At 43.2% G+C, this 24,757-nt stretch overlaps 1 protein-coding gene across 2 annotated transcripts in view; it reads right to left on the bottom strand.

Moving 5' to 3' along the window:
• The window catches only part of LOC137254669 (inversin-like), a 63,647-nt gene that overhangs the window by 25,697 nt on the left and 13,193 nt on the right, over nucleotides 1-24,757 (bottom strand). For both annotated transcript variants that reach the window (XM_067792514.1, XM_067792513.1), the window contains exons 4-15: nucleotides 16,978-17,144; nucleotides 16,352-16,525; nucleotides 15,826-15,891; nucleotides 15,165-15,266; nucleotides 14,806-14,986; nucleotides 14,354-14,460; nucleotides 13,765-13,930; nucleotides 13,175-13,382; nucleotides 12,830-12,910; nucleotides 11,416-11,512; nucleotides 749-855; nucleotides 448-565 (exon numbers count right to left, since the gene is read on the bottom strand). In XM_067792514.1, coding sequence (XP_067648615.1) covers nucleotides 448-565; nucleotides 749-855; nucleotides 11,416-11,512; nucleotides 12,830-12,910; nucleotides 13,175-13,382; nucleotides 13,765-13,930; nucleotides 14,354-14,460; nucleotides 14,806-14,986; nucleotides 15,165-15,266; nucleotides 15,826-15,891; nucleotides 16,352-16,525; nucleotides 16,978-17,144 — 1,574 coding nt within the window. The remainder of the gene's footprint in view (nucleotides 1-447; nucleotides 566-748; nucleotides 856-11,415; nucleotides 11,513-12,829; nucleotides 12,911-13,174; nucleotides 13,383-13,764; nucleotides 13,931-14,353; nucleotides 14,461-14,805; nucleotides 14,987-15,164; nucleotides 15,267-15,825; nucleotides 15,892-16,351; nucleotides 16,526-16,977; nucleotides 17,145-24,757) is intronic.

Genomic DNA, 24,757 nt, shown 5'->3' with positions numbered 1-24,757 from the left:
TGGAATTTGCTCCCGACAGAAGCTAGTTAATTTATGATTATTTGCATGCCTCTAATCGGAGCGTCAGCCTACTCCGTACTTCCACACAATAAAGACCGACCAGTTGACTGTTTGTACAGTAGTTAACACTCACAAAACCAGCATCTGCTATCTTGCAGCATATTGCATACATACGTTGGGTAAGCATAACGCATGAATGGTCCTTCTCTGGTTCAAAATATGAAAAGTCACTCACTGTAACGGCATATTTTGCTGGTCCCAACACATGCTCCATGCTCCAACAAGCAGTAGTAATGCTGAAAGAATGCTGTCCAAATTGGCCCAGTTCTGGGCAAATGTTCAAATTCTTCCCAAGCACAGAGGATCATATTAACTGACATTGGAAGTTGTATTCTTAGCTCCAAATACTAGAGACAAAATATCTGTAAGGTTCTGTATGCCACACACCTGTATTTTCTGTGCAGCTATGTCCTGTATGCCGGTGATGGAGAGGGCCCCCTGCTCGATCATGTACTGGGCGACATCATGGTGCTCACCCATCAATGCATAGTCCAGTGGTGTGTACCTGCCAATACACAAGCCATTAGACCACTGACACATCTGGAACTGACTTAAATCCTTGCATAAATGTACGAAGATAGAATGAATTTTAAACTTACAAAGCTTAACAAACATGTTGATCCTATTTCCTTGTAACATGATGTGTTGTATCTGACTGTTCAAGCAGAGGTCTGGATCTCAGACTTACCTGTCTTCAGTGAACTCCATATGGTTGACATATGCCATGTGCTCCACAAGCAGCTTGACGGTATCCAGGTGGCCCATGCTGCAGGCCCAGTGCAGCGAAGTCATTCCCTGCAGCCACACAACACAGTGTTACAATTATTATAGCCTGGAATGCAGCTTTTGTCACATAAAACAGTATTGTAATTCTGTTTTAAATTGATATTTTATACTTATTGTGAACTCATGCTTATCATGCTTGTCTCCTTCTATGCGAACATAATGGAACACTTGAATCCATTAAATTTCCTTTCATTAAAGCAGATGTAAAACCATTACTCACCTGTAAGTAGCCTCCCTTGAGCTCGTGCATGCTCTTCACGCTCTCTGAATACAGGGAGTAGTATATATAATGGTGGTTTTGGACTGCTTGGCAAAAGTGCCTGCAAATTTGCAGGAAAACCAAGGTTCACCCACATCTAGTACAGTGTATAAAGTGCCCGGAACAAAACTACCGCGGGAATCTGATGTTGAGATCAGGTCAGGTAATTTATCCATTCGGGAAGCGAAGAAAAAATATCACATATCACAAGCTCAATATATGAAAATCTGAGGGGCCTCAGATGATGGTGGCTTCCTTTCACTACCCCCCTACGCTGACCACTTCTAAAGTAGAAAAAATTGTAGGTGTCTCACATGTATTTCTAACTGACCGACCTGACCTGATCTCAACATCAGATTCCCGTGGTAGTTTGGTTCCAGGCATTTTATACACTGTACTTTTTTTAAATTTTTATTTGGAGGTACACCCAGTGAGACTAAACCTTAGTAGGGTAATTCATAGTTATATGTGGATGCAAACATATAATTAGAACCAGATGTGGGTGCACCTTGGTTTTTCCCTGCAAATTTGCAGGTGAATGAATGTGCACATATAATTAGTACTAGATGTGGGTGAACCTTGGTTTTCCTGCAAATTTGCAGACGATTTTGCCAAGCGGTCCAAAACCACCATTATATATACTACTCAGGGATATCCAGAGTGTCATGAGAGGGGAGGATGGAAGGGTTGACTTCATGAGTCAGCATAAGTACTGCATATCAATTTTAATCAGGAAATTACATATTTTTCCTTATCCTGACTTACAATGCATGCCAGAATTCAACGGAATTGGTGGTGGGTCATGACACATCCTGGATTCTCTGGTTGTCATGTATTTTACGTCCTGTAACCCCCCCATTGGAACTTGAAACACTGTAGGTTTGCAGACTTTCAACTTTCGTTCTGTATCTTGGGGGTACCACAATTGTCAAAGCTTTTACAAACAAGTTATCTATGACATCTTAGTGTGGTTTTAGATATACTAGTGTCCTACTAGTTGTCTTATAGCAGCTTCATCCACTGACGCATGTGTCAAGGGAAGATGCAATCCCTTTTTCAGGTACAAGTACAGCAAACAAGTACATTGATATAATCACTCATACTAGTCTGTTCTGAGACATGCACATGGACTCTCTACCATTTTAGTCCACGGAGTGTATTGGCATCAACAAGTCACTTGATTGAAAAGGGTAAGATTTTCTTGGTGCCTTTCAGGAACCATTAGTTGTTGTGCTACAACTAATGAACCAAATTGGTAAATGCCAGCGACGTCCTCGTTTATCGTTGCTATCGAGCAGTTCCCTTGTGGAACAAGTGGGTTGGAGGCTTGTGGTGGCGCAAGGCCTGCTGCTTTAAATGCTCATAAAATATCAGTTCTCATCCACACTGATACTGTAAACCAACTTATTTCTGCAACTGCAATTTACTGCGAAGCACGCTCTTCAGCCAAAAATACAAGACTTAATTTTGCGAGTGGTTGTTTTGAAACGACCCTTAAATAGAGATCAAACGTAATCTTGTCCATTGTGTTTTCTTTGACTCAAAGGCACCGAAGATGCCAAGGACTTTTATAAACACAAACCTGATAATACTGCAGAGCTCAGTTACTCAGTGTCATGAATTTGAGTCTGTGAATGGCGACATGAAAAAAGAATTTACTGACTGGTATTGCGAGCGAATGGTTGAGCAACTTCAAAAGAAGACCAGAGATTGTATTGACTCGAGAATAAGCATCATGAAACCGGTGCACGCAAGGTGGTTGGTGACATGTTTTGACAGTGTTGCGAAGGACGTCGATGCAGTGAGGCGCAGTTGGATTAAAGGTGGACTGTGTGAGTAGATCGCAATACCATTAGGTAACATGTCTATGTTAATTGACACGATCTTTGTGAGGCGTTATCAAGCTTCTTGTGACGTGACAGCTGATGGTTATGCAATTAACGGATCAGCGTGGTGTCAACAAGTTTATTGCATTGTCCTGAGACTTAATTATGTGTCATGATTGTATCTGTACTTGAAGAGGTTTAGTTGTTGTCACTTATCATCGCCATTTTGTTGTTGGAAATAAACATATTTTTTTTACTTATTACTGCATGATCTTTAACAGAATATAGTTGGTTTACAGTATATCATTTCTTGAAAGGTCCCGGGGTAGAATAGGCCTTCAGCAACCCATGCTTGCCATAAAAGGCGACTCAGCTTGTCGTAAGAGGCGACTAACGGGATCGGGTGGTCAGACTCGCTGACTTGGTTGACACATGTCATCGGTTCCCAATTGTGCAGATCGATGCTCATGTTGTTGATCACTGGATTGTCTGGTCCAGACTCGATTATTTACAGACCGCCGCCATATAGCTGGAATATTGCTGAGTGCGGCGTAAAACTAAACTCACTCACTCACTCATTTCTTGAAACTTCTGTTGGTGTCTCAGTTCATTTGGGGATAATATCATGAAATGATAATTCATACCAAAATTCATTATAAATGGTAACCAGTACAAGCAATATATTAGCATTCAAATATTAGGAAAATATGAATATAGAATATTAGTTTCATCATGTATCAGTAATAGCTTAGACAAGACTCCTCTCAAAAGTAGTAAAGCTTATCTCACAGAAATTCTATTGAAAAAGGTATAAGTTATGACCACACAATTTCATAGTTAAAATCCTAGCCTGAGGTAATCAGAACACCACTGTAAGACAAACCATTCACTAAGACAAGGGTTATGTCTAGACAGGTTAATAAACTGCTTTGATGAGGTAAACATGCTATCACCTACAGTAAAATAACATTATGCAAACACCAGTTAAGGGTCGTTAAAGATCCAGCCCAGAGTAAGCAATCAAGCATCCAGTAAATGTGCCAACAAGATTAATGTCACTTAGATAACAGGATTAAAAGATTAAGTACTCCCCCTGTCTGGTCACTGAAGTTGTAATGGTAGGACACACACCATTTTGTTTATTCTGTATTTCATTGGCTATTGTAGGTTACACCCATTTTTGTATCAGTCAGCAAATCAGAATCTTTGTATTGTTTAAATTGTAGTTAAATAGTCTCCAACTTCATTTGTCCATCAGTAGGGTTTAGACTCCCAACACAGGTCAGCTCTAGCCCTCAGCCCAGAGGGTTGTACCGACTCTCTGTGGCCACCCTTGTTACTCCATCTCTTGTAAATAAAATTGTAATTAGCTTCTTGTGACTTCGGACTCTTTGCTGAGTTAATTCCCCCAAGCAAACCAGCACGCCAGTTAGATAAGGGATTTCACTGGTACCCTCACTTGGACCCGAGATCCATATCATAACAGTTGGTGGAGAATCCGGGTGCTTGGATTTTATTCTTGTTTTGGTTTGTAGCAGGTAGATTTTCAATGCTCTTATGAAACATAAGGTTAAATGTTTTGTGTCATTTGGACTGAGTACTGTAGACAGTGCTGGGATATAAAACTGTCTGTCAGGCTGTCCTAAGTGCGCGCTATCTAAATAAGTTGTTTACTCAAAGCGTGTTAGGGCATTATCTAGCGCATGTATTTCTGAAATGCGGGCAGCTGTTGCTAGGGTAAACAGAAACCGTGTTTTCCGTGTTAACATGTCCATGGATGTCTATCTAGAGGCTCATAAGCGTTGCTTGTAAGATGTTATAGTACTATGTTGAGATCCCATGCAGGGGCCTTGAATTTCTTTTGCTGGTTGTCCAACTTGATATATGTCAGTAGTTCTGGTACTTATGTCAACTTTATGCCAGTCTTCATAGTGATGACTGTACCAGATACGTTGATAATGTAGAGTCTTTTAAGTGTCTGGTGGGTCTCAAATGACACAGGCAGTCAGCCCCTGAGGATGAGATGCTTTACTTGCAGTAAATCCTTTCCGCCTTGCCTATGTCTCAAATCTCTTCCAGCCAAATGTCTCTGAGTGTAGCATCCATTATGTTGGAGACAGCTGCAATGGTCGGGATAGAGCATCTGCTATGATATTCTTTTCTCCTGGAATGTGGCATGCTTTCTGAAATATGTTCTGTTTGTCAACAATGCTGTACAGGTGAAATGTAAGTTGCAACAAAGTTGCAACAGTTTGGCGTCTCTGAGACAACCTGACCAATGTTGTATTACGTTGATCACTGCTTTCACCACTTTGATCTGCCTTGACCACTGCCCCTGCATCCTTGGATCGATGCATCTATGTATAGATGACCTATGCAGTCTGGCTCTGACGGGTAGGTTCCCTCACTGACAATGTCTCTGTGTGTCCACCAGGGGAGATATGGCTTGAGATAATCCAGTAGAACAAACGGGTTGGTGTTGTTCAAGTGATCGTTGACAAATCTCTGCAACAACAGGCGTAAGTGTAACCTCCCCCTACATGTCATGTCTTGGACTGACGTCAGTAGACCAAGTAAACACTGCCAACTGTGAAGTGTCAACGGAGACAGTACTGCTTGAGCTAACATATCTTGTATTTTGTTCCAACGATCTTCCAGGACAAATATGCTATATATTCTGTGCTGTGCGGAATTGTATTCCTAGGAATTGGAGATTCTGCAATGGCTCTAGCTCCAAAATGAGTAGATTTACTAGCCATCCCAACTGTGTCAGTAAACAAATGGTGAAATCTAGTTGCAGTCTGAGTTGACTGATGTAATCTTGATGTATTTGAATCCCATTGTCTAGGTAGAAAGCACTGCGTAGACCTCATTGATGGAGATACTGCGAGATAGGCTTGGTCACTCAAGTAAACAACGAAGGGGCCGAGGATATTCCATATGGTAGGACACTCCACTGGAAGTGACATCACTTGAACAGGAATTGTAGATATTTTCGTGATTTTTGATGTATCAGTATGTGCAGGTAGGCATCCTTGAGGTCTATGATTGCAAGGTAGTTTGCCGGATGTACCAGTCGTCGGAGCTGAGGAAGATGTATCATCTTGAACTTTGCAGGCTTGAGGACATACTCCATGTTGAATTTCTTCCTATTGCATATGAGACGAAACTTCTCCTTGGGAGTTTTTCTTGGGAACTAGGAAAATTGGGGAATGAGAGAGTAAAGAGCATGGCATGGCATGGCATGTGACTGATCTGCGCCCCAAACGCACGGGCTACTCATGAGTGAGTAATGATTTTACGTCTGCTTTAATGAAGGGAACGTCAAGGGATTCAAATGTTCCACGATGTTCAGATATATGGAGGAGACAATCATAATAAGCATGAGTCAGGATAAGGAAAGATTTACAATTATCACAGCCAGGAGGGGAGGTGCAGTCACACAACGTAGTATTACAATTATTACGGCCTGAAAGGCACCAGCAGCTAGTCATAGACAAGGTGAGCAGTTGACATGTCATGTTAACATACCTTGGATAAGGAGGGGAGGTGCAGTTACACAACGTAGTATTACAATTATTACGGCCTGAAAGGCACCAGCAGCTAGTCATAGACAAGGTGAGCAGTTGACATGTCATGTTAACATACCTTGGATAAGGAGGGGAGGTGCAGTCACACAACGTAGTATTACAATTATTACGGCCTGAAAGGCACCAGCAGCTAGTCATAGACAAGGTGAGCAGTTGTCATGTTAACATACCTTGGATAAGTAGGTGAATGTATTTGATTAGGCAATCAATCCTATTCTACATCAAAGTAGTCGGTAAACACTCAGATCAAGCAAACCAATCAGCATCCCTCTTATGCTACAAGGGTATGGTATCAGGTAATCACTAGTCAACTAGTCTGACAACCCAGTCTCCATTAAGAGCACAGGCTACTGTGGACTATCTCTGGCCCAGAATACCCACAGGGGTGTGGTATCATTTATGAAACAAGAACCTAGTGATACTAAAATAGCAAAGACAGATAGACCAGCAAGGCCTTGGTCTAGTGTCTTGGTCATAAATGTAATTTATATTTTATACTTATCTTGAGTCATGCTTAATTGCTTACTCTCCTCTTCCTGGCGAAGGTAGTGTAACACCTAAAATCCCTTGAAGTTCCCTTATAAAAGAAGTGGACGTAAAATCACACTCACCCAAGTGAGCTGACTGCCATGATACTTCACTCTCTCCTATAATTGCCAGACACGAGAATGCGAGAATTCAGCGTGTCTGTGTGGGGCAGCTGGGATGGCTTTCGCCATGAGTCAGGATAAGTATAAAATATCCATTTTATTCATAAAATTACATATTTTTCCTTATCCTGACTCATGCTTAATTGCTTACAGAATCCGACAGAAACGGTGTTGGGTCAGGCCACCATGGATTCTGCTGTCAGTTGTAAATTACGTAGAATAATTCCCCACCTAACGGGAACTTGTGACGGTGATAATTCAGTCTTATTCTTTTCATATGCGTTGTAGATTTGGTGGGGAGTAACATCCAGTCGAAAAAAGGTTTTGTTGACTGGTACGTGATGACACTAATATAGCTAGTGTCTTGTTAGTCTCTGATGCAACCAAATATCACGATATAACAATCGAAGCTAGTTGCGAACTTTCTTCATGTTAAGTATCTTCATAATGAATACAAGGTCATGATCATTTATGCTAGTCTGTTCAAGACATGCACATAGACTTTTCACCAAAATACTCCACAGAGCGTCTGGCTTCCACAAGTCATGTGATAAATCTGGTGAGTAAGTCAGCGTTGTCGAGGAACTGTTAGTTGCTGAGCAACGACAAGTGGTCCAAACTGATGAATGCCAGTGGCTATGTCTCGCAGGTAATGGTTGGCAAATACTGTATTTAATGTCCAAAAACAACCTTCCATAATAGTAGATAGCGAGCAATTACCATGTAGCGCTAGTGTAGAGGCTAGAGCTCTGACTTCATGTGGGTTAGAGGCTCATGGAGGGTCTAATCCTGCTGCTTTGTATGCTCTAAGTATAACAGCTCTGATCCACACAGAGACAGTGTTGCGGGATACTTCCGTAAGTGTCTCAGTAGATATAGGGATAAACAGGTGCTTGAAATGTTGCCTTCTAGACTTGGTACTTGTGATGCATATCTTCAATGCTCTGACTGGACATAATGATAAATCTTGAGTATTATGAGGTCTAGGGATTGAAGATAGTGCCGGTATGTGGAATTGTTTATCTGGTTGACCTGGCAGTTGATTTTCCACAATAAAATCCCATCATAGACTCAGATGAGCTGTCTGCTGATGACTTGCATCAAAGCTCGTGTGGTTGTAGTCTAGGGCATGAATTTCTGACATTTGTGCAGCTGTAGCCAAGGCAAGTAAGAAACAGCGTCCTCTGAGTTAGCAGTTCAAATGGGGTCCGATCAAACGGCTCATACGCATCACCAAAAGAATTAAAGATCTATAGCCGTATACGGGACCCCAGGTGCCTCCAGCCACCTTTGTCGGGCGATAGGGACAGAGTGAAGTATCATGGCCGTCAGCTGACCATATGCCTGGGAAAAGGGAAGTATTACTTGGGTGAGTGAAGGGAACTTCAAGGGATTTCTGGTGTTCAGTGTTGCATCCAGGAATTAGAGATTAAGGGGGACACCCCGCTTAAATGTTACATACTGACAAATGACATTTCTTTACTATAATGCTGATGCTGTCACAAAAATGCTTAACTCTTCAAGTGAAATTTCTTACCCGGCCTTTTGGCTCAACACTTTTGAAATATGCGTCTTTCTTTCTTACTTCGCCTAGCTGCAAAAGCAGCATCAAAAGGAAATTCCTTGGAGCTGGGTCCCTCAGTTTGGATTGTCATTAACTGATTCCCTTTGTTTGGATCAAGTCTGTTTCTAGTGTTAGTGTGGATAATGTTCTGGCAACTAAAGCCCCTCTCACAGTCTGCAGTCTGAAGGGGAATGTGCTTTTTGTGCTTCTCTTATGGTTTCATCTTTTGACACATTGACTTTTACTCCTTGAACTGTGACCTGTTTCATGTTGACATCCTTCTTCATATGGGATGTGTGAAGTAACTGCTGATAGTAAGTCTTACTATTGAATGCCTGGTCTACTGCAGAAAAGATACCATCAATAGCTGTCCGAACAGATGATATATCAAGGTCTTGCTTCTACACTGTCATGCTAAGGGCAGCTAAAGACGAGATGATGACCATCATCAGATACATGCAGCATACAAACTTGTAATCTGTTATGTTCTCAAATAAACCTTTTGTTCTGCCGCTGTCTGTCTTGTGTGACTGGAAATATTTGCACAGTGCTTTCCAAGATCTGTAGATCCGTATTTAGTGAGTTGTAAATTTCATGTACCTCTCTCATCTTTACCTCAGGTTAATCAAGAATGTGTTGAATTTCTTTCATTACTTCTGTTCTTGCTGTAGATTTCGAGAAGTAATAGTAAAGGTCTGTCAACACCTTTTGAAAAGTATCTTTAATATACACCACACTATCTACAGCTTTAGATGTGGCTAAGTTCAATCTGTGAGCCATGCAGTGTACAGACACACAATGTGGAGCCTCCTTCTTGATCCTTGTAGCAACCCCTTTCTCTTTACTAGTTATTAAACTTGCTCCATCTGATCCAAATCCAACCACTTTTGTCAAACTCTATTCCCTGTCAAGACAGAAATTGTGTTAATCTTTTAAACAAAACTTTTCCGGTCACACTCACATCAGAATAAAATAAATAAAGTGTGTACTGCACTGTAAACAGTCAGACACTGTCTTGCAATATACCACAAGATTCTTTTGAACAGAAATGTCAGTGCTCTCATCTATCATAATGGAAATGAACTCACTCACACATATCATGCCTCCTTTGCTGTCTGTGTCCAACCACGTGTATTTTTTCTTCCACAAATCTTGAAATGTTTCATCAGTTTTGCATTTCTTCACTGTAGAAATGTTCATTTCTGTGCTGTTTTCATCTTCAGTATTATTCAGACTTGCTGCTTTTGTAGTAATCGTATTAGTAGTCACACGTTCACATTCGGTTTCATTCCCATTAAGTCTAACAGCATGGTCACGGCTAACAGATTCAGCACAATTCTGTTGAACTTCTGAGCCAAAATTAAGACGTCATTTTGTTGTTCGTTTTCCCAAGACACTGAAGAAGTCACTAAATTTGTTGGCTTTCCGACCGTCAGTCATGTTTGTGAACTTCTTCAAACTAAACATGCGTTGCTTTTTTATCATGTAATTCAAAACAATATATATACAGAACCTGTCAGCTCCGAGTATCAGCCAATGAAATTGCGGGTATTAGCTTACAATGAATAAGAAGCGATGCCATTGGATGAATGGCTTTCCACATACCTATATATATACTGATATATATACTGATATTACACTTGATAAACCTAATTTTTAGGAAAAAAGCCAGTTTGCAGCAGGGAAATGTTACCGTGTGTATTTGTCTCATATACTGAGCTGGAAATAGCAATCAGTTGTGCACAGCTACTCCCAACACGATCTGTCAGTGAATTCCGGCATGGAATCTGATATAGTGATCGGGAAAATATTGCATCTGGAACTGTTACTTTTATCAAGAGAATATGATATAGCATTGTTTATTGCAGGTCTATCAATATAAAATATATATAATTACAACTACGGATTATGTGACAGCACCTTCGGTGTATTGTTTGTGCTGTTACCCCATTCTGAAGTATACCCTTGGTGTGCCACGCTATTTTTAGTTTGACACGTGGTGGTGACCAATCACCAAGATAAAGAAACTACAAACGTCGCCGTAACTACTCGTGTCATTCCGGAAAGCATCTTCTTGTAGGTCAGGGAAAGAGACGAGTAGTTACAAATACTTAATATGCATCATGTGATGGCTGAAGAAATCCTACGGATTATACCGTACATTAATGTATGCAAAACCGAAAATAGATATATGTGAGGAAACCGATTTGCGTATCTGTAATGAAAAGATAGCGAATGATGAAACTGGTTTAATTTAACAAACAGAAGAATTAAACATGATTCACAGTCTTGTTTTAAAGAGGATTAAAGAGGATTTTGATTTGTGATATATGAATGCATCCAAGAGCGCCACATGTTATCTAAGTGTGTGAGTTGACATAATTAAATATGATAGGTACGTAGTGACTTAAATTGCGGGACAGGTCGCGCATCGATTTTCATTTTTTGCGGCGTACATTATTGGAGGGGTGGTGGTGGGGGGGGGAGAAATCCCGCTATCGCGCGGCCTGGATGCAACACTGGTGTTCCACTACCTTCGCCAGGAAGAGGAGAGTAAGCAATTAAGCATGAGTCAGGATTAGGAAAATTCTACAGACTGCTGTGTAGTGGACCCTTCTCAGGTCATTGATCACAGACTCCGTAACAAGGTCTCCATCTTTGTGACATATGAAGCACTAACCTCATTATCCTGTGTGCTGGGATCTGCTTTGTGCTCCATCAACACTGACATACAGTTGACAAAACCTCCATACGCTGCACACTGGATAGGGGTACGCCTTGAACACACAGATAACAAAATGTCAGTGACCACAACTCACCCAGTCATGTCAACTATCATGTCCACCTTATCACTCAGTCATGTCAACTGTCATGTTCACAGACTCACTCAGTCATGTCAACTGTCATGTCCGCCTACTCACTCAGACATGTCAACTGCCATGTCCACCTTATTACTCAGTCATGTCAACTGTCATGTCCATCTACACACTCAGTCATGCCAACTGTCAAGTCCATCTTCTCACTCAGACATGTCAACTGTCATGTTCACCTACTCACTCAGTCATGTCAACTGTCATGTCCATCTACTCACTCAGACATGTCAACTGTCATGTCCACCTACTCAGTCATGTCAACTGTCATGTCCATCTTCTCACTCAGACATGTCAACTGTCAAGTCCACTTACTCAGACATGTCAACTGTCATGTCCACCTACTCAGTCATGTCAACTGTCATGTCCATCTACTCACTCAGACATGTCAACTGTCATGTCCACCTACTCACTCAGTCATGTCAACTGTCATGTCCATCTACTCACTCAGACATGTCAACTGTCATGTCCACCTACTCAGTCATGTCAACTGTCATGTCCATCTACTCACTCAGACATGTCAACTGTCATGTCCACCTACTCATTCAGTCATGTCAACTGTCATGTCCATCTACTCACTCAGACATGTCAACTGTCAAGTCCACCTACTCACACAGACATGTCAAATGTTCTGTCCATCTACTAGACAAGTTATGTCACTGCCATACTCACCTGCCATGTCCGTCTACTCACTTGGTCATGCCACCTGCCATGTCCGTCTACTCACCTGGTCATGCCACCTACCATATCTGTCTACTCACCTGGCCATGCCACCTACCATGTTCGGCTACTCGCCTGGCCATGCCACCTACCATGTTCAGCTACTCACCTGGTCATGCCACCTGCCATGTTCGGCTACTCACCTAGTCAAGCCACCTGCCATGTCCGTCTACTCACCTAGTCCTGCCACCTGCCATGTCCGACTACTCACCTGGTCATGCCACCTACCATGTCCGTCTACTCACCTGGTCATGCCACCTGCCATGTCCATCTACTCACCTGGTCAAGCCACCTGCCATGTCTGTCTACTCACCTGGTCCTGCCACGTGCCATGTCCGACTACTCACCTGGTCATGCCACCTACCATGTCCGTCTACTCACACAATCATGTCACTGCCATGTCCATCTACTGATCCAGTCATGTCGACTTTCATGTTGGTGCACTCACCTGGTCATATCACCTGTCATGTTTGTCTACTTATCCAGTCAAGTCTATCCACTTACCCTGTGGTGTCCCTGATGTTGGGGTCCACTCCAAACTTGATGAGAGTTTGGCAGATGTAGGCATGACCCCCAAGTGCGGCCCTGCCAACAGAGAAACAGCTACACAGATCTCATTTTAACACATTGAAGCACTTCAAAACACATATGTTTTGATACAGAAAAGGAATTCCAAATGCTTGAACAGCTAAAAGGGTACAGTTTTTGTAGGCACAAAGCCTGTGAGTTTTCATCTGTTTCCAGCCTATCAATGTCTTTCAAGGATAACATTTTTCCAATCTCAAAGCAACATATACAGATACTTTCAATGGAAAGTAACCATGCCTTGACACCCTACAGTCAACCTACCAGTGTAGAGGGGACCTGCCATCCTGATCAACTACATCCACCTTGGCCCCAGCATCGATGAGTGTCTGCACCACGTCAGTCTGACCGGACTCACAGGCCCTGAACAGAGGTGTGTGTTTCATAAGGTCCACGGCATCAATATCTGCCCTGTACTCCAGCAGGATCTTTACTGTGCTGGTGTGGCCAGAATAAGCTGCAGCATGCAGGGCTGAAGGTAAAGTAAACATGGGTTGTGTATTTGTTACCTGTACACTGGACCTAGGTTGCATGAGAAACCATTATCTGTATACACTGGACTTGGGTTGCATAAGAAAACATTAACATAAATTGTGTACTGAACATGTGTTGACTAACACCAAGGTTTGCATGACACTGAGATACCCACAAATAGCCAGAGTCTAGATTTTCGAAACTCTCTTAGTGTTAGGATAGTCTTAAGTTAATGTTATTACTTATTACGACTATCTAAGTGCTAAGAGAACTTCAGAAATATAAGCCCAGACCTAAGCAAAGAGACACCCTGCCATTCCCTTCTCACTCACACTCACACCTGCCCAACTTTTCTTTATGGTGCATTCATCAGAACTAACCTGTTTCTTCGTTTTTGTCCATTTGTCTAATGTCAACATTGTGTTTTATAAATATACGGATAACATCATCTGCCCCTTTGCCTGCTGCCCACATGAACGCTGTTCGGCCATCAACATCACTCTCATCAGTCACCAGCTTGTGAGACAGGAACACTTCCACCGTATCCTAGGTCAACAAGATCAATACCATTAATGCTATGTTACTTTTATGATCATTATCACAAAAATTTACCTGGAATACATCAAAAGGGTGATGAAGACTCAGCAAAAGAAATAAGGTAAATCAAAGGTAAATATCTAGGGAATATGTTCTTAAGTTGGCTATTTAGATGGCCCAAATTACAAGCTGATTACAAGCTACCTGAGTCAGACAGTAGATAAAGGTTACTACTTGAAGGTGTGAAAGCACACCAATATACCACAAAACAAAGTCACACTGCATAGGACTTGATTTCTGTGACTACTCTGATTCAGTACCAAATCATTGATCATATTGGCAAAGTTCAGATATATATAGGTTGCTGGGGTGATTTGTCATCTTCTGACGACTCTTGCATAGGACATGTAAAAATTGCTAAAGTGGACTTACGTCATAGTTATTCTGAGCTGCATAGTGAAGAGGTGTGGCACCATTAGAATCTGAGCTGGCAAAATCAGCCCCACTGTCCAGGAGAAACCCCACAATCTTCGAATGTCCTGAAGTCCAAAGTAAAATGTTCATATCTACACGGTCTCACAGAAATTACTGGAAGTCATAGGAATGTTCAACAGATCTTTATTTTGTGACCTGACTAATCTTCTAATATTCACAGACAAGGTATCCATCCAGTTTTCACATTTCTATAGCGTGTTGGTATGAAACATTGGATTGTTAAAAAAAGTCCAGCCTTTGTCACTTCTCTAGCCAAATCATGGACTGATTCTTGTAAGTTCACTCCTATGACAAGGATGGGGAACTGGGGACCTACTGTTCCCTATAATATGACTGTAGATAAATCTGGATTCGTTGGATATCATTTGGGCATGTCTCTCATCTCTTACCCAACACAGCTGCCCAGTGCAGGGGGGTTCTGAACCAGTTATCCAGAGCAGATACATTACACTTGCGTACACTTGTCTGCACCAATACATTGACTATACTCTCGTTGCCGTCAGCAACTGCCAGATGAAGAGCTGTCCTTCCTTCATAGTCCTGCCAGTTGATCACACTTGGGGTTGTTTCCTGCAGGTACACCATACGTTAACTGAACAAAACGTTGATTTCAAAACATAGAATTGTCTGTATGGATGTCAGTCATCGATGAGAATTTTCCTCCACAAGTATGAGTGGCTCTACTACTTGCTACAGAATCATTCACCTGTCGTCTGCAGCAACTGGGTATTCAAGAATGTGCACTCACCAAGATAAGTTTGACACAGCTCACAGCCTGTCGATCTCGGCTACTAGCTGCCCAGTGGAGTGGTGTTTTGCCATCTGTGTCTGGGATGCCGATGTTTGAATCCTACAAGAGAGTTTACATGCATATTAAATACTAGTGACAGAAAATGATTATGCAATTGGGAAGATACTTTAATGACCTAAAACACAAAACATAAGTTTAGCTCTCTTAGTTTGTTCTGACTCTGAGGTATTTAACTCTCTTAAGATGCTAGAGTACTCACCAGGACTTGAAGAGGATTACTACTTGAAGAGAAAACAATTGAAAACAGTTGGTGTCCTAGAAAACATCTGATCTTTCTGATGAGCCGCATCCTTTGTTTGATTACTGTACTCAACTTTCTGACTTCATGAACTGGTATAAAGGTATTATTTCCAGGTACACTTTACAGGTATTGAGAACACAGTGGATTCACGTGGGATGATGAAGTGTAGCACTTCACAATTGGTGTGATTTTCCAGCTGCTTCATTTTGTCTACTAAAGGGACATAACCCTGTTTTTCATACAACTTTTACATGCAAAGGGAACATGTGGGTCATTTTAAAGTAAAGCTTCACTCCAAATAAGAGACAAGGTAAATTACTGGACATATCATCTCACAATAAAAGCAGAACAACCTACCGACTTGATGAGCATCTTGACATGTTCTAGGTTTCCATAGGAGGCTGCCCAGTGCAAGGCTGTTCTCTGGAACACAAAGTGCTGCATAAACACTGGATGACAGCATCAACTCAACACCTGTAATATTAAGCAGGAATACAATTACAATTGGTTGCATATCCTTCCACAACAAAATGTTCCTGTACTAGTTCCAAAATTTTTCGGACCAGTGAATGTCTGGATTAGAACTAATCTTACGTATCCATGCTTGTCGTAAGAGGTGACTAATGGCATCAGGTGGTCAGGCTCGGTGAATTGGTTGACATGTCATCGGTTCTGAATTGTTTAGATTGATGTTTATGTTCTTGATCACTGGATTGTCTAGTCTTGACTTGATTATTTACAAACTGCCACCATGTAGCTGGAATACTGCTGAGTGCAGCATAAACCTAAGCTCACTCATGCCCGTATTCCTAAAATGAGGCACAAGGTGACAACTTTTCCTGGTGAGCAATACTGAAGCTACAGCAGCTCCTTGTAGTGTTACCTTGTTGTTGTCCTGGTCGTCCATCTCCCCTGGAGTCAGCTGCCGCAGCAACAATGCCATACACTTGGGCAGCTTGTGTCGGGTGCAAAGATGCAGGGCTGTCTGACCTTCATTGTCCTTCTCTCGACAGTCTGCACCCTTTGACACCAGCATCTTCATCAGCCGATAGTTGCCCTGCATACACAGACTCAAAGGCATGGAGGTCTGGGAAACATCTTAGTTCATGGAAAACAGACCAAACAAGTTATGGTACATATCTGTTTAATTAAAACTAGCACGAAGCCAACAATCCTGAAAGTGTCTCCAAATTTAGTGATCACTACTACTTAAGTTATGATGTTTTCAGACACACATAACTTGGAATGCTAATTATTTAGAGTATGGCCAAACCTGGTAACTGTGATCCAGTTCACTGGCAGCACACAAATATCATCGCTGTTAAATGTTACCATACAGTTGCCATTTTCACCTGATGGTTATGGCAATAATTTTCAGGTATATACCAAAGAATGGAAACACTTGTTTAATGTGTTTTATACACAATGTAGTACCCCAAATTTGTACCCCAGAATTTAATTGTATATTATACTCAAGTATTAGTTTTCCACAAGACAATATGGGCCTACCTTGTGTGCTGCCCAGTGCAGAGCTGTCCTACCCCCCTTGTCCCGGAGGTTGATCTGAGCCCCGGCCTTCAGCAGTGTCTCTGCACACTCCAGTCGGTCTGCCAGGACACAGAACATAAGGGGACTCCGGCCGAACTGATCCCCTGCATCTAGCTCATGGGGGCAGGCTGGATAGAAAACCACGAACTAACACCTCAAATATTAATGTATATCACAGTGATGAATGAGTGGCATCTGTTACAATGAATATGTTTATGTTAACTTGCTTATCTGCATAAGTAGTATAGGGAATAGGGGTTCTGGACCACTTTCAAGAAATGTCTCTACAAAGCCTTATTTAGTAAATAAGGCTTTGGTTGGACCCTTAGCTCTTGCTACTATTACCCCTACTACAAAAAAGTTGGCGGTAATTACTATGCCTACTTTGTGTTGGTAGGAGGTAACACTGTGCCGTACGGTACGATCAATAATTCTTCTCTTACAAACCCCCTACCCGGCCCATCCCTCAAGTAGTACAAGTTAGGTTCGTCGGCTTTTATATCCACTTTATCTATGTTGTAAGTTTTGACTGACCATATAGGAGGCTCGCTTACGGTTATCGCCCCTATATCATGTTTATATCGAGGAAACAGTTTAACGTGAACCGCCTACGATCTCTTTGGTGTTCATAATAAAGGCTTGCTGGGCTTTTTGTATTCCCTGTGCTATGTACTTTTTTTTCTCGTCCTCGCTGATAGCAGACTTACGAGACTTGGATCGAATATCTTGTTTCATTCCGTTATATTTTTTGAGTTCAGAAAGGATTGAACGAAACTCCTCTTCTGAGATCTTACTATCAGAGAGTGCCGTGGAAATTCGCTCACTCACTGTGTTGAGCTTTGCTTCGGCCAGAACCCTGATCTCGTCATGTTTCAATGCCTTACGATTAAGTCTGCGTGATACTAACTTAAGCGCCAACCCTACCAACCCTGTCACCCCAGCCGTTATTTCAATACCTAGCACTATAGGTGCAGCCACGATTGTGGTTAACAACCCAACGCCTGCCGCCCCTAGTCCCATGCTGGTTACCATAAGGGTAGTGTCAGCCCCGTCCACGATATTGAAAGCTCTATTGTACTTTTTACATAGTGCTTTCCGCGTGTCACGGTCTTGTTCTAGTTGACGTTTCACATCACATAACTGCCTCAAGCGGAACCCATCTACGGTTTCCAACGTCTTCGCTACTTCCTCTACGACTGGGTACAGACCCATCCTATAATATATATTTTGAAAAATATTTTAATTGGGTTTCAGTTAATAGTCTATCAATGTATTTGAAGCCTATAAGGAGTAGATCATAACTAATGCTAAGAGGTGAGAGGTTAATAGACTTTTCTGTTGTAATAAAAACCCCAGGGAGGCTTATTAAACGTTTTATAGAACCCGTGGGGGTATCCCGTTGTATAACAATACGGCAATATTGATCTAAGTGTTCGGTAAACCAGTGTAATACCACCCCGGGTAAAAATTGACGTCCTTTCGAGGAGTTTTCCTGGTCAAAATACGTAAACATGACTTCTATGATGATTGTGTAGGGGGAGAATATCTCAAGCTGCCTTTCGTGTAAATTACTGCTAAATGTTAATTTACTTTCTATTCCAGAAATTAATCCAATTTTTCCTTCATAAAAATATACCTTGGCTGTTGCTTCATTCCCCGTAATGAAATCCCCGGGCCAGATACCGTTATTCCTAATCTTAGAGATAAACCTCCACCCCTCTTTTGTTGTGATATAAGGTGAGGCGAGTGTTAAGTTGATCAGCCATTTGGGTTCTTTTAAATCTGATAACGACACCCGTCTGTACACGTTGTCTTTGAAGTGCAGGATGTATAATTCATCTTCCTCACCAGGCTGATCGAATCCCTCCGTATCTCCCAGGTCGTTAAGCGTAGTGTTGGGATGATGACTAGTCATTATTATACTATTATGATATAATTTCCAACTGGTTTTCTGATAATAATTCAGGGGTTAACTTCATACCCATGAAGTGTATGTTGTCAGGCAGGAAGATATTGATTAGTGATATCTTGTTTTCCACGATCACGTTGACCCCCTGCAGACTGGTCTTGGAGTCGACACCCACCCGCACGTAAACTTGAAACTGGTGTCGTTTCACCCACCCGAGTTTGATCCCCTTCACGATCTCGACATCATTCCCCGATGATTCCCCTAGGTAGACTTTGATGAACAATGTTGAGTTTGCCGGTAGATCCTCTAGTATCTTGACCACGCCTTCGAATTCAGACACCAACTGCAATTTCACGTTTTGCATGGCCGGTTTACTCGATAGCATGTGGGCTGCTATAGTGTTGACTGGGCTGACGACTATACTACGTCTATGAGTTGGGACGTAAGCCACGAGCAGGGTTCCATTGTTCACGACTTTGTTTAGGTGGTTGTCTTTGTTATCCGTGAACACGTAAGGGGAGACGAGTTTAATATTGAGAAACCATTTGTTATCGGGTAACAACACCCACTTGTCATCTTCGGTGAAGACGAGCATATATGGTTTGTTTTTGACGACGGTAGTGCTCTCAACATCATCTAAGTCGAACAGTTTACCACCGAACGATGGGTATATTACCCAATTATTATCACCGGTGTTGACAAGGGTGTACTTAGTGTTGACTGTTGCTCTTGTGGTATCTACTATATCACTTAGGGTTCCACCGGAGGTGACTTCAACGCGTTTGTAAATGTTGTTTTTCAGTTGCAAGGCATACGATTTACCATCTACTCCGGGAGCGTCGAAACCGCGCGTGTCTCCGAGGTCGGAGATCCCGATATTGACGCATTTTTTCACTCCGGGCCCTTGTGCGCTGGTCATGTTACGTGAAGCGTTAAGCTGAGGTATCCTATATTTACAGGATTATGATTTATATCTAACACCGATATTGTCAGCTCAGGTATGTTGCCCTGGGTTAATCTCTTATACTGCCGTGGTGAAAATGACTCGGTTCTACCGTCGTTGAATTTCTCAGTTTTCACCGGCACTGCTCTCAATATAGTGGAAGGGTGACCTCCTTGAATGTTATACGTTGTGCTCACCTGATCGAGATGAATGTACAGCTCTCGGTACGGTACTAGGTCGGGTAACTTCGTGCCTGTGACGGTTGTTGTTGGTTTTATCTCGTCAGGAGACATACCGAGTATCCTCGCTAATGGTCGGCCGAGCCTCAAGGAGGTTCTTCCGTTGTTGATTAACACCACTGTGCCGTTTGAGTCGTTCATCTTGAGTTCGGCTCCCAGGGGTTTGAAGACCTCGTCGTTTAGAGAGCACACGCTGTAGTAGCCGTCAGTTATCTGACTGCGAGTTCCACTAACGAATAGCTTATTGTTGCTGATATTAATGTTAGTCCATTGCGGTAGGTAGGTGATATCGCAGAGTGCGACTTCGAGTTGACCTGACGTGTTATCGATCGCGTGCGTCAGCTGAACGGCCTCACCGCTCGTTATTCCTGGAAGTGTTATGTACATATTATAATATATAAATTATATATTATAATATGGATTTAGCACACTTGAAAATCGTGGTGAATGCAGATGGTACGGGGTTTAAAACAACCTTTATTAATATCTTTGAAAAATATATCGTGTCCGTTAATAACGCGCAGGCGGTGGTAAACTGGAATCAAAACCCAATGCAGTTTTGGCAGAACCAACTCAACTTTGCTGTGTGGTGTGCGACGACAGGGTCGGGTGTGACACCAGACTACGGTATAGACGAACTGAGTAAGGCGGTTATTTTGTTTCATATTTATTATCAAACGAGACGAATATTGAAGGAAATAAGTGCTCCTCTTCCCCAAGATAAAGCGTGGAGTATGACGAATAACCCCTATGATAGACGCGCTTATGAACGTATTTGTGGGGAGTTTGAGATTCCAACGAATAAAGACTTTCGCCTTCCTGGTGTGAACCATGGTCTCGGTATAGTTCTCGTGTACTTCTACAGGTCCGGAACATATTATGCCGGTTCTAAAGATGGTTCATACAACCCAAACCGTCATACATTTACAGGCCCCACAACGAATGAAAAGATCCATGTCAGCTGTATAAAGCAAACCAGTCCTGATGCAGCCACAGCCTGGACTAAAATGATCTCAAAAACATCGAAAGAATTCACTCGTGCTGGTACAATACGCTTGAACGACTCGATTCGAACGTACGTGTGGGCGCTGTTGGGTGCGCAGTCTATGACGCGTTCCAACATCCTCGGTAAGGGAACTGCTTACGACGCTCAGACACAATTCGTTTCCAACGTTGAGGATGCTATCAATTCTCCAGTTGATCTCCCGAGGGCCATCGACCGTTACCAAAACGTGTTAGAATACGCCAGATCGAAAGTCAATTACGTATTCGGCGTGGGGTTGTACATGGCTCCGAGTGATATGCAACTGAGAATAAAAAAAGTGGTGGGTTATAACAACAAAATAGTCATAGCCACGGCGGACCAAAAGTTGGGTATCAACCCCGATATTAACACCCCCTATATCCCACACATCCCACCACGTGAAAAGGGTATAGTGGCACCACCCCCGGAGCCTAAAGTTCATGTGTCCCCCCCACACACTCATGTGCATGTGGGGGTACAGCAGCATATTGATAATAAAACGGCCCTGGTGGTTGGTGGGGTAACTTTGGGACTTATTTGGTTAAAGATTTCTTAGCCGCTACGTACACCAGACCCGCCACGGCGACGATGGCTGCCCACAGGTTTTGACTGAGCCACATGGCAGTTTTAGACAGAGCGCTCAACAACCACGAGACGATGCTACCCAGGATGCCGGGAAGGGCTTCGGCGGCTTTACCAGCCAGTTTAGCTAGGCCTTCCCCGAGTTTTTTAATCCAGTCTTTAACACCACCACCTGTGGGAGTTCCCCCTCCGCCGGCAGGCCCCACAGGGGTACCTCCTGTTAGTGACACCACCAGGGTTGATATGATAAAACCCAATGCAGTCAGAATGCTGGCGATGGTGATCCCTTGCTCCCGGAACAATATCCGAATCCTGTCTGCTAACGTGGTGTCTCGGTGGAGGACTTGATTGATGGTTTCCCGTATACGGCTGACCTGGGATCTAAGCTTTTCTTTGTAGCCGGACGCTGTCTCCAACCAGGTCTGCCTTTCATCTTCCAAATTACGTATTCGTTCCTCAATGGTGGCTTTCATAGACTCGTCCTCAGTTTCACCGAGTTTTTTCTTTTCATAGGCGATGTGGTCGTCTATCTCACTCATTTTGGCTGTGCTTTTCCAGAGCTGACCACGAATGGTTTGCATCAACAGATCCAACCCCCTCAGTTCCCGAACGGTAAATTCGAGCCCCGGGAAGGGTTCGTTCTCGTAGTCGGCCAACATCTTTTTAATATCATAAGTCATGTTTTGATCTGATGTGGCGTCCCTGATGCCTTCCAGACCTTGAACTAACTTCGGAGGATACTGCTTAGGTCGCGCGCCACCGTAATCTATGAAACCTAGTTCATCTTGGACCAACTGACTTCCATGTTTACCAGCTAATGTTGATAAAGCAAGCGGTTCTCTAGTGCGTTTATTCATGAGATCGATCTCCGGGCGAGACTTCAAACGCAGCGTGCCATTGCTGAGGGTAAAATCGGAATAGTTCCTTCCCAACGGCTTGAGTTTGGATTTATTTTCAACTGCGTTGTAATAATCGTCGACGGCGCCTTTAAGGAGCTCGTCACCTTGCGAGAATGAGGTCTCCTGGTCATCATTGAATGCCTGGGCACTATCGTCCCACATATCATCCATAGGTATGTCTTCATCCATTAGTATTAAAAATATATTTCTTTTATATAACAATGTACGGTAGAAAATTAGATCCTTTCAGAAGATTGAGAGAGCCATTAGGTGCCAGAGCCGTGCGCCAGTCGGTGACCATCACCAACAATCCCAGCAAGATAGACCAGAATCAAACTCTGCTGGTTAGATTTCCAAACCTTGGTGAGAATGACCTCATTGTACCAGGCACTGTTCGACTGGCGTTCAATATCACGTTGACCTCCGACAACGACAAACGCGAGCTAGTGCGGAACGTGGGTCGAGCTATCATCAAGAAAACGACCGTCAAGATAAGCGGTAACGAGGTACTGAGCATCGACGACAGCGACGTGTTTCACTGCTACAAGGATCTCTGGAAAAGCGAGAGAGAACGAGTCAATGATGTGTACCAGGGTATCAGCAAATCAACCCGGGCGCGCATAGGGTACGTCTTCACGACAGACCAGCAAGACAAGCTATCGGACGGTGAAAAGGCCATCGCTCTAGCATACGGGAATCGATTCTGCGTGCCGCTCGACTTCGAGCTGCTCACGGGACACGCGCCGTTTTACCAGGCCGCGCTGGGTGATAGGCTAGAATACGAGCTCACGTTTAACGACTATAGCAAAGTAGTGCGTACGCCGAACGGTGATGAGGCCAGTTATGCCATAGACAACATCTCTCTGGAGTTCGACATGGTCACTAGCCCGGAGCTGGCCAGGCAGGTTCGAAGCCAGTACTCTGGGAAGATGGCTATCCTGTACGATCGCGTACTGAGGCATAGATCAGTCGTGCGAGACAAGAGCGACACTGTGTGGAATATCAACCTGAACGTGCCGGCGCGATCGATGAAAGGTATCCTGGTCGTCCCCGTGGAGGATTATGATCCATTCCGGAGGGACAGCGAGAAGTTTTTCAACCCCGAGATTGAAAAGGTGGAAGTTACCATCGAGGGCGTGCCCAACCAGCTGTTCAGTCATGGTATGAGACCACACCAGCAGTGGGATGAGATAAAAAAGCTACCAGTGGGGGATTATATAACAAAGGACCTGGACCTCGGCTCCGTGCAGATCGGTGAATACCTGACCACCAAGTACGCCCTATGGTTGGACATGCGATCCACGGATGATGATAAACTGCACGGTAGCGGGCGCCGTATAGATAACGGCAGCGAAGGGATAACCATCCAGATTACTAAGAAGGCTCAAACCGCTGGTAAGTTGAAATTATATCTGTACGTTATTATGGACGCGCAACTTAATATAGACAATGGGAGATTCGTACAAGCCATCTACTAGTGGGGGAGACCCCCTGGGGTTACCCACTGACCCACACTGCGCTATCATATGCGGGCAGACTGGCTGTGGGAAGACCGTTTTCGTGTTGGATATGTTGGAGGGTTACTACAAGGATGTGTTCGATAACATCGTTATCATGTGCCCTACTCTGAGCATGAATAAAACGTACGCGCGACCTTGGGTGATGACGGACCCGGACGTACACAAAATCGACCCTGGAACACGCCTGCAGGACTGGTTGAAAGCTCTTCACGAGAAATTTAAAGGGGAACCGACGCTGTTCATACTGGACGACTGCAGCGCTAATCGCGAGATAACAAAAAAGAGAGACATGCTATCGTACCTGGCCTTCTCCGGCCGGCATGCAAATCACAGCGTCTGGGTGCTAACGCAGAAGTTCAACTCGGTGTTGAAAGACCTCAGGGAGCAGACGCGATGGGTGGCCTTATTTCACTGCAAGGACAGGGATTCGTTTGAGGAGTGTTTGAGAGAGAACGATGTGATGAGTAAATTAGAACGGGAACGGGTGAAGAAACAGCTCGCTGAAACTAAACACGCTAAGCTCGTTCTAAAAACCGACCAACCAGTAGCATATAGAGTATACTAAGCAAAGCTAAGCTAAAGCTAAGCAAAGCTAAGCAAAGCTAAGCAAAAGCTAAGCAAAGCT

The sequence above is a fragment of the Haliotis asinina genome, chromosome 10 (assembly GCF_037392515.1).
Source record: "Haliotis asinina isolate JCU_RB_2024 chromosome 10, JCU_Hal_asi_v2, whole genome shotgun sequence".
NCBI classification, from domain to species: Eukaryota; Metazoa; Mollusca; class Gastropoda; order Lepetellida; family Haliotidae; genus Haliotis; species Haliotis asinina.
The sequence above is the reverse complement of the archived record's forward strand: the minus strand, read 5'-3'. Positions and strand labels throughout refer to the sequence as shown.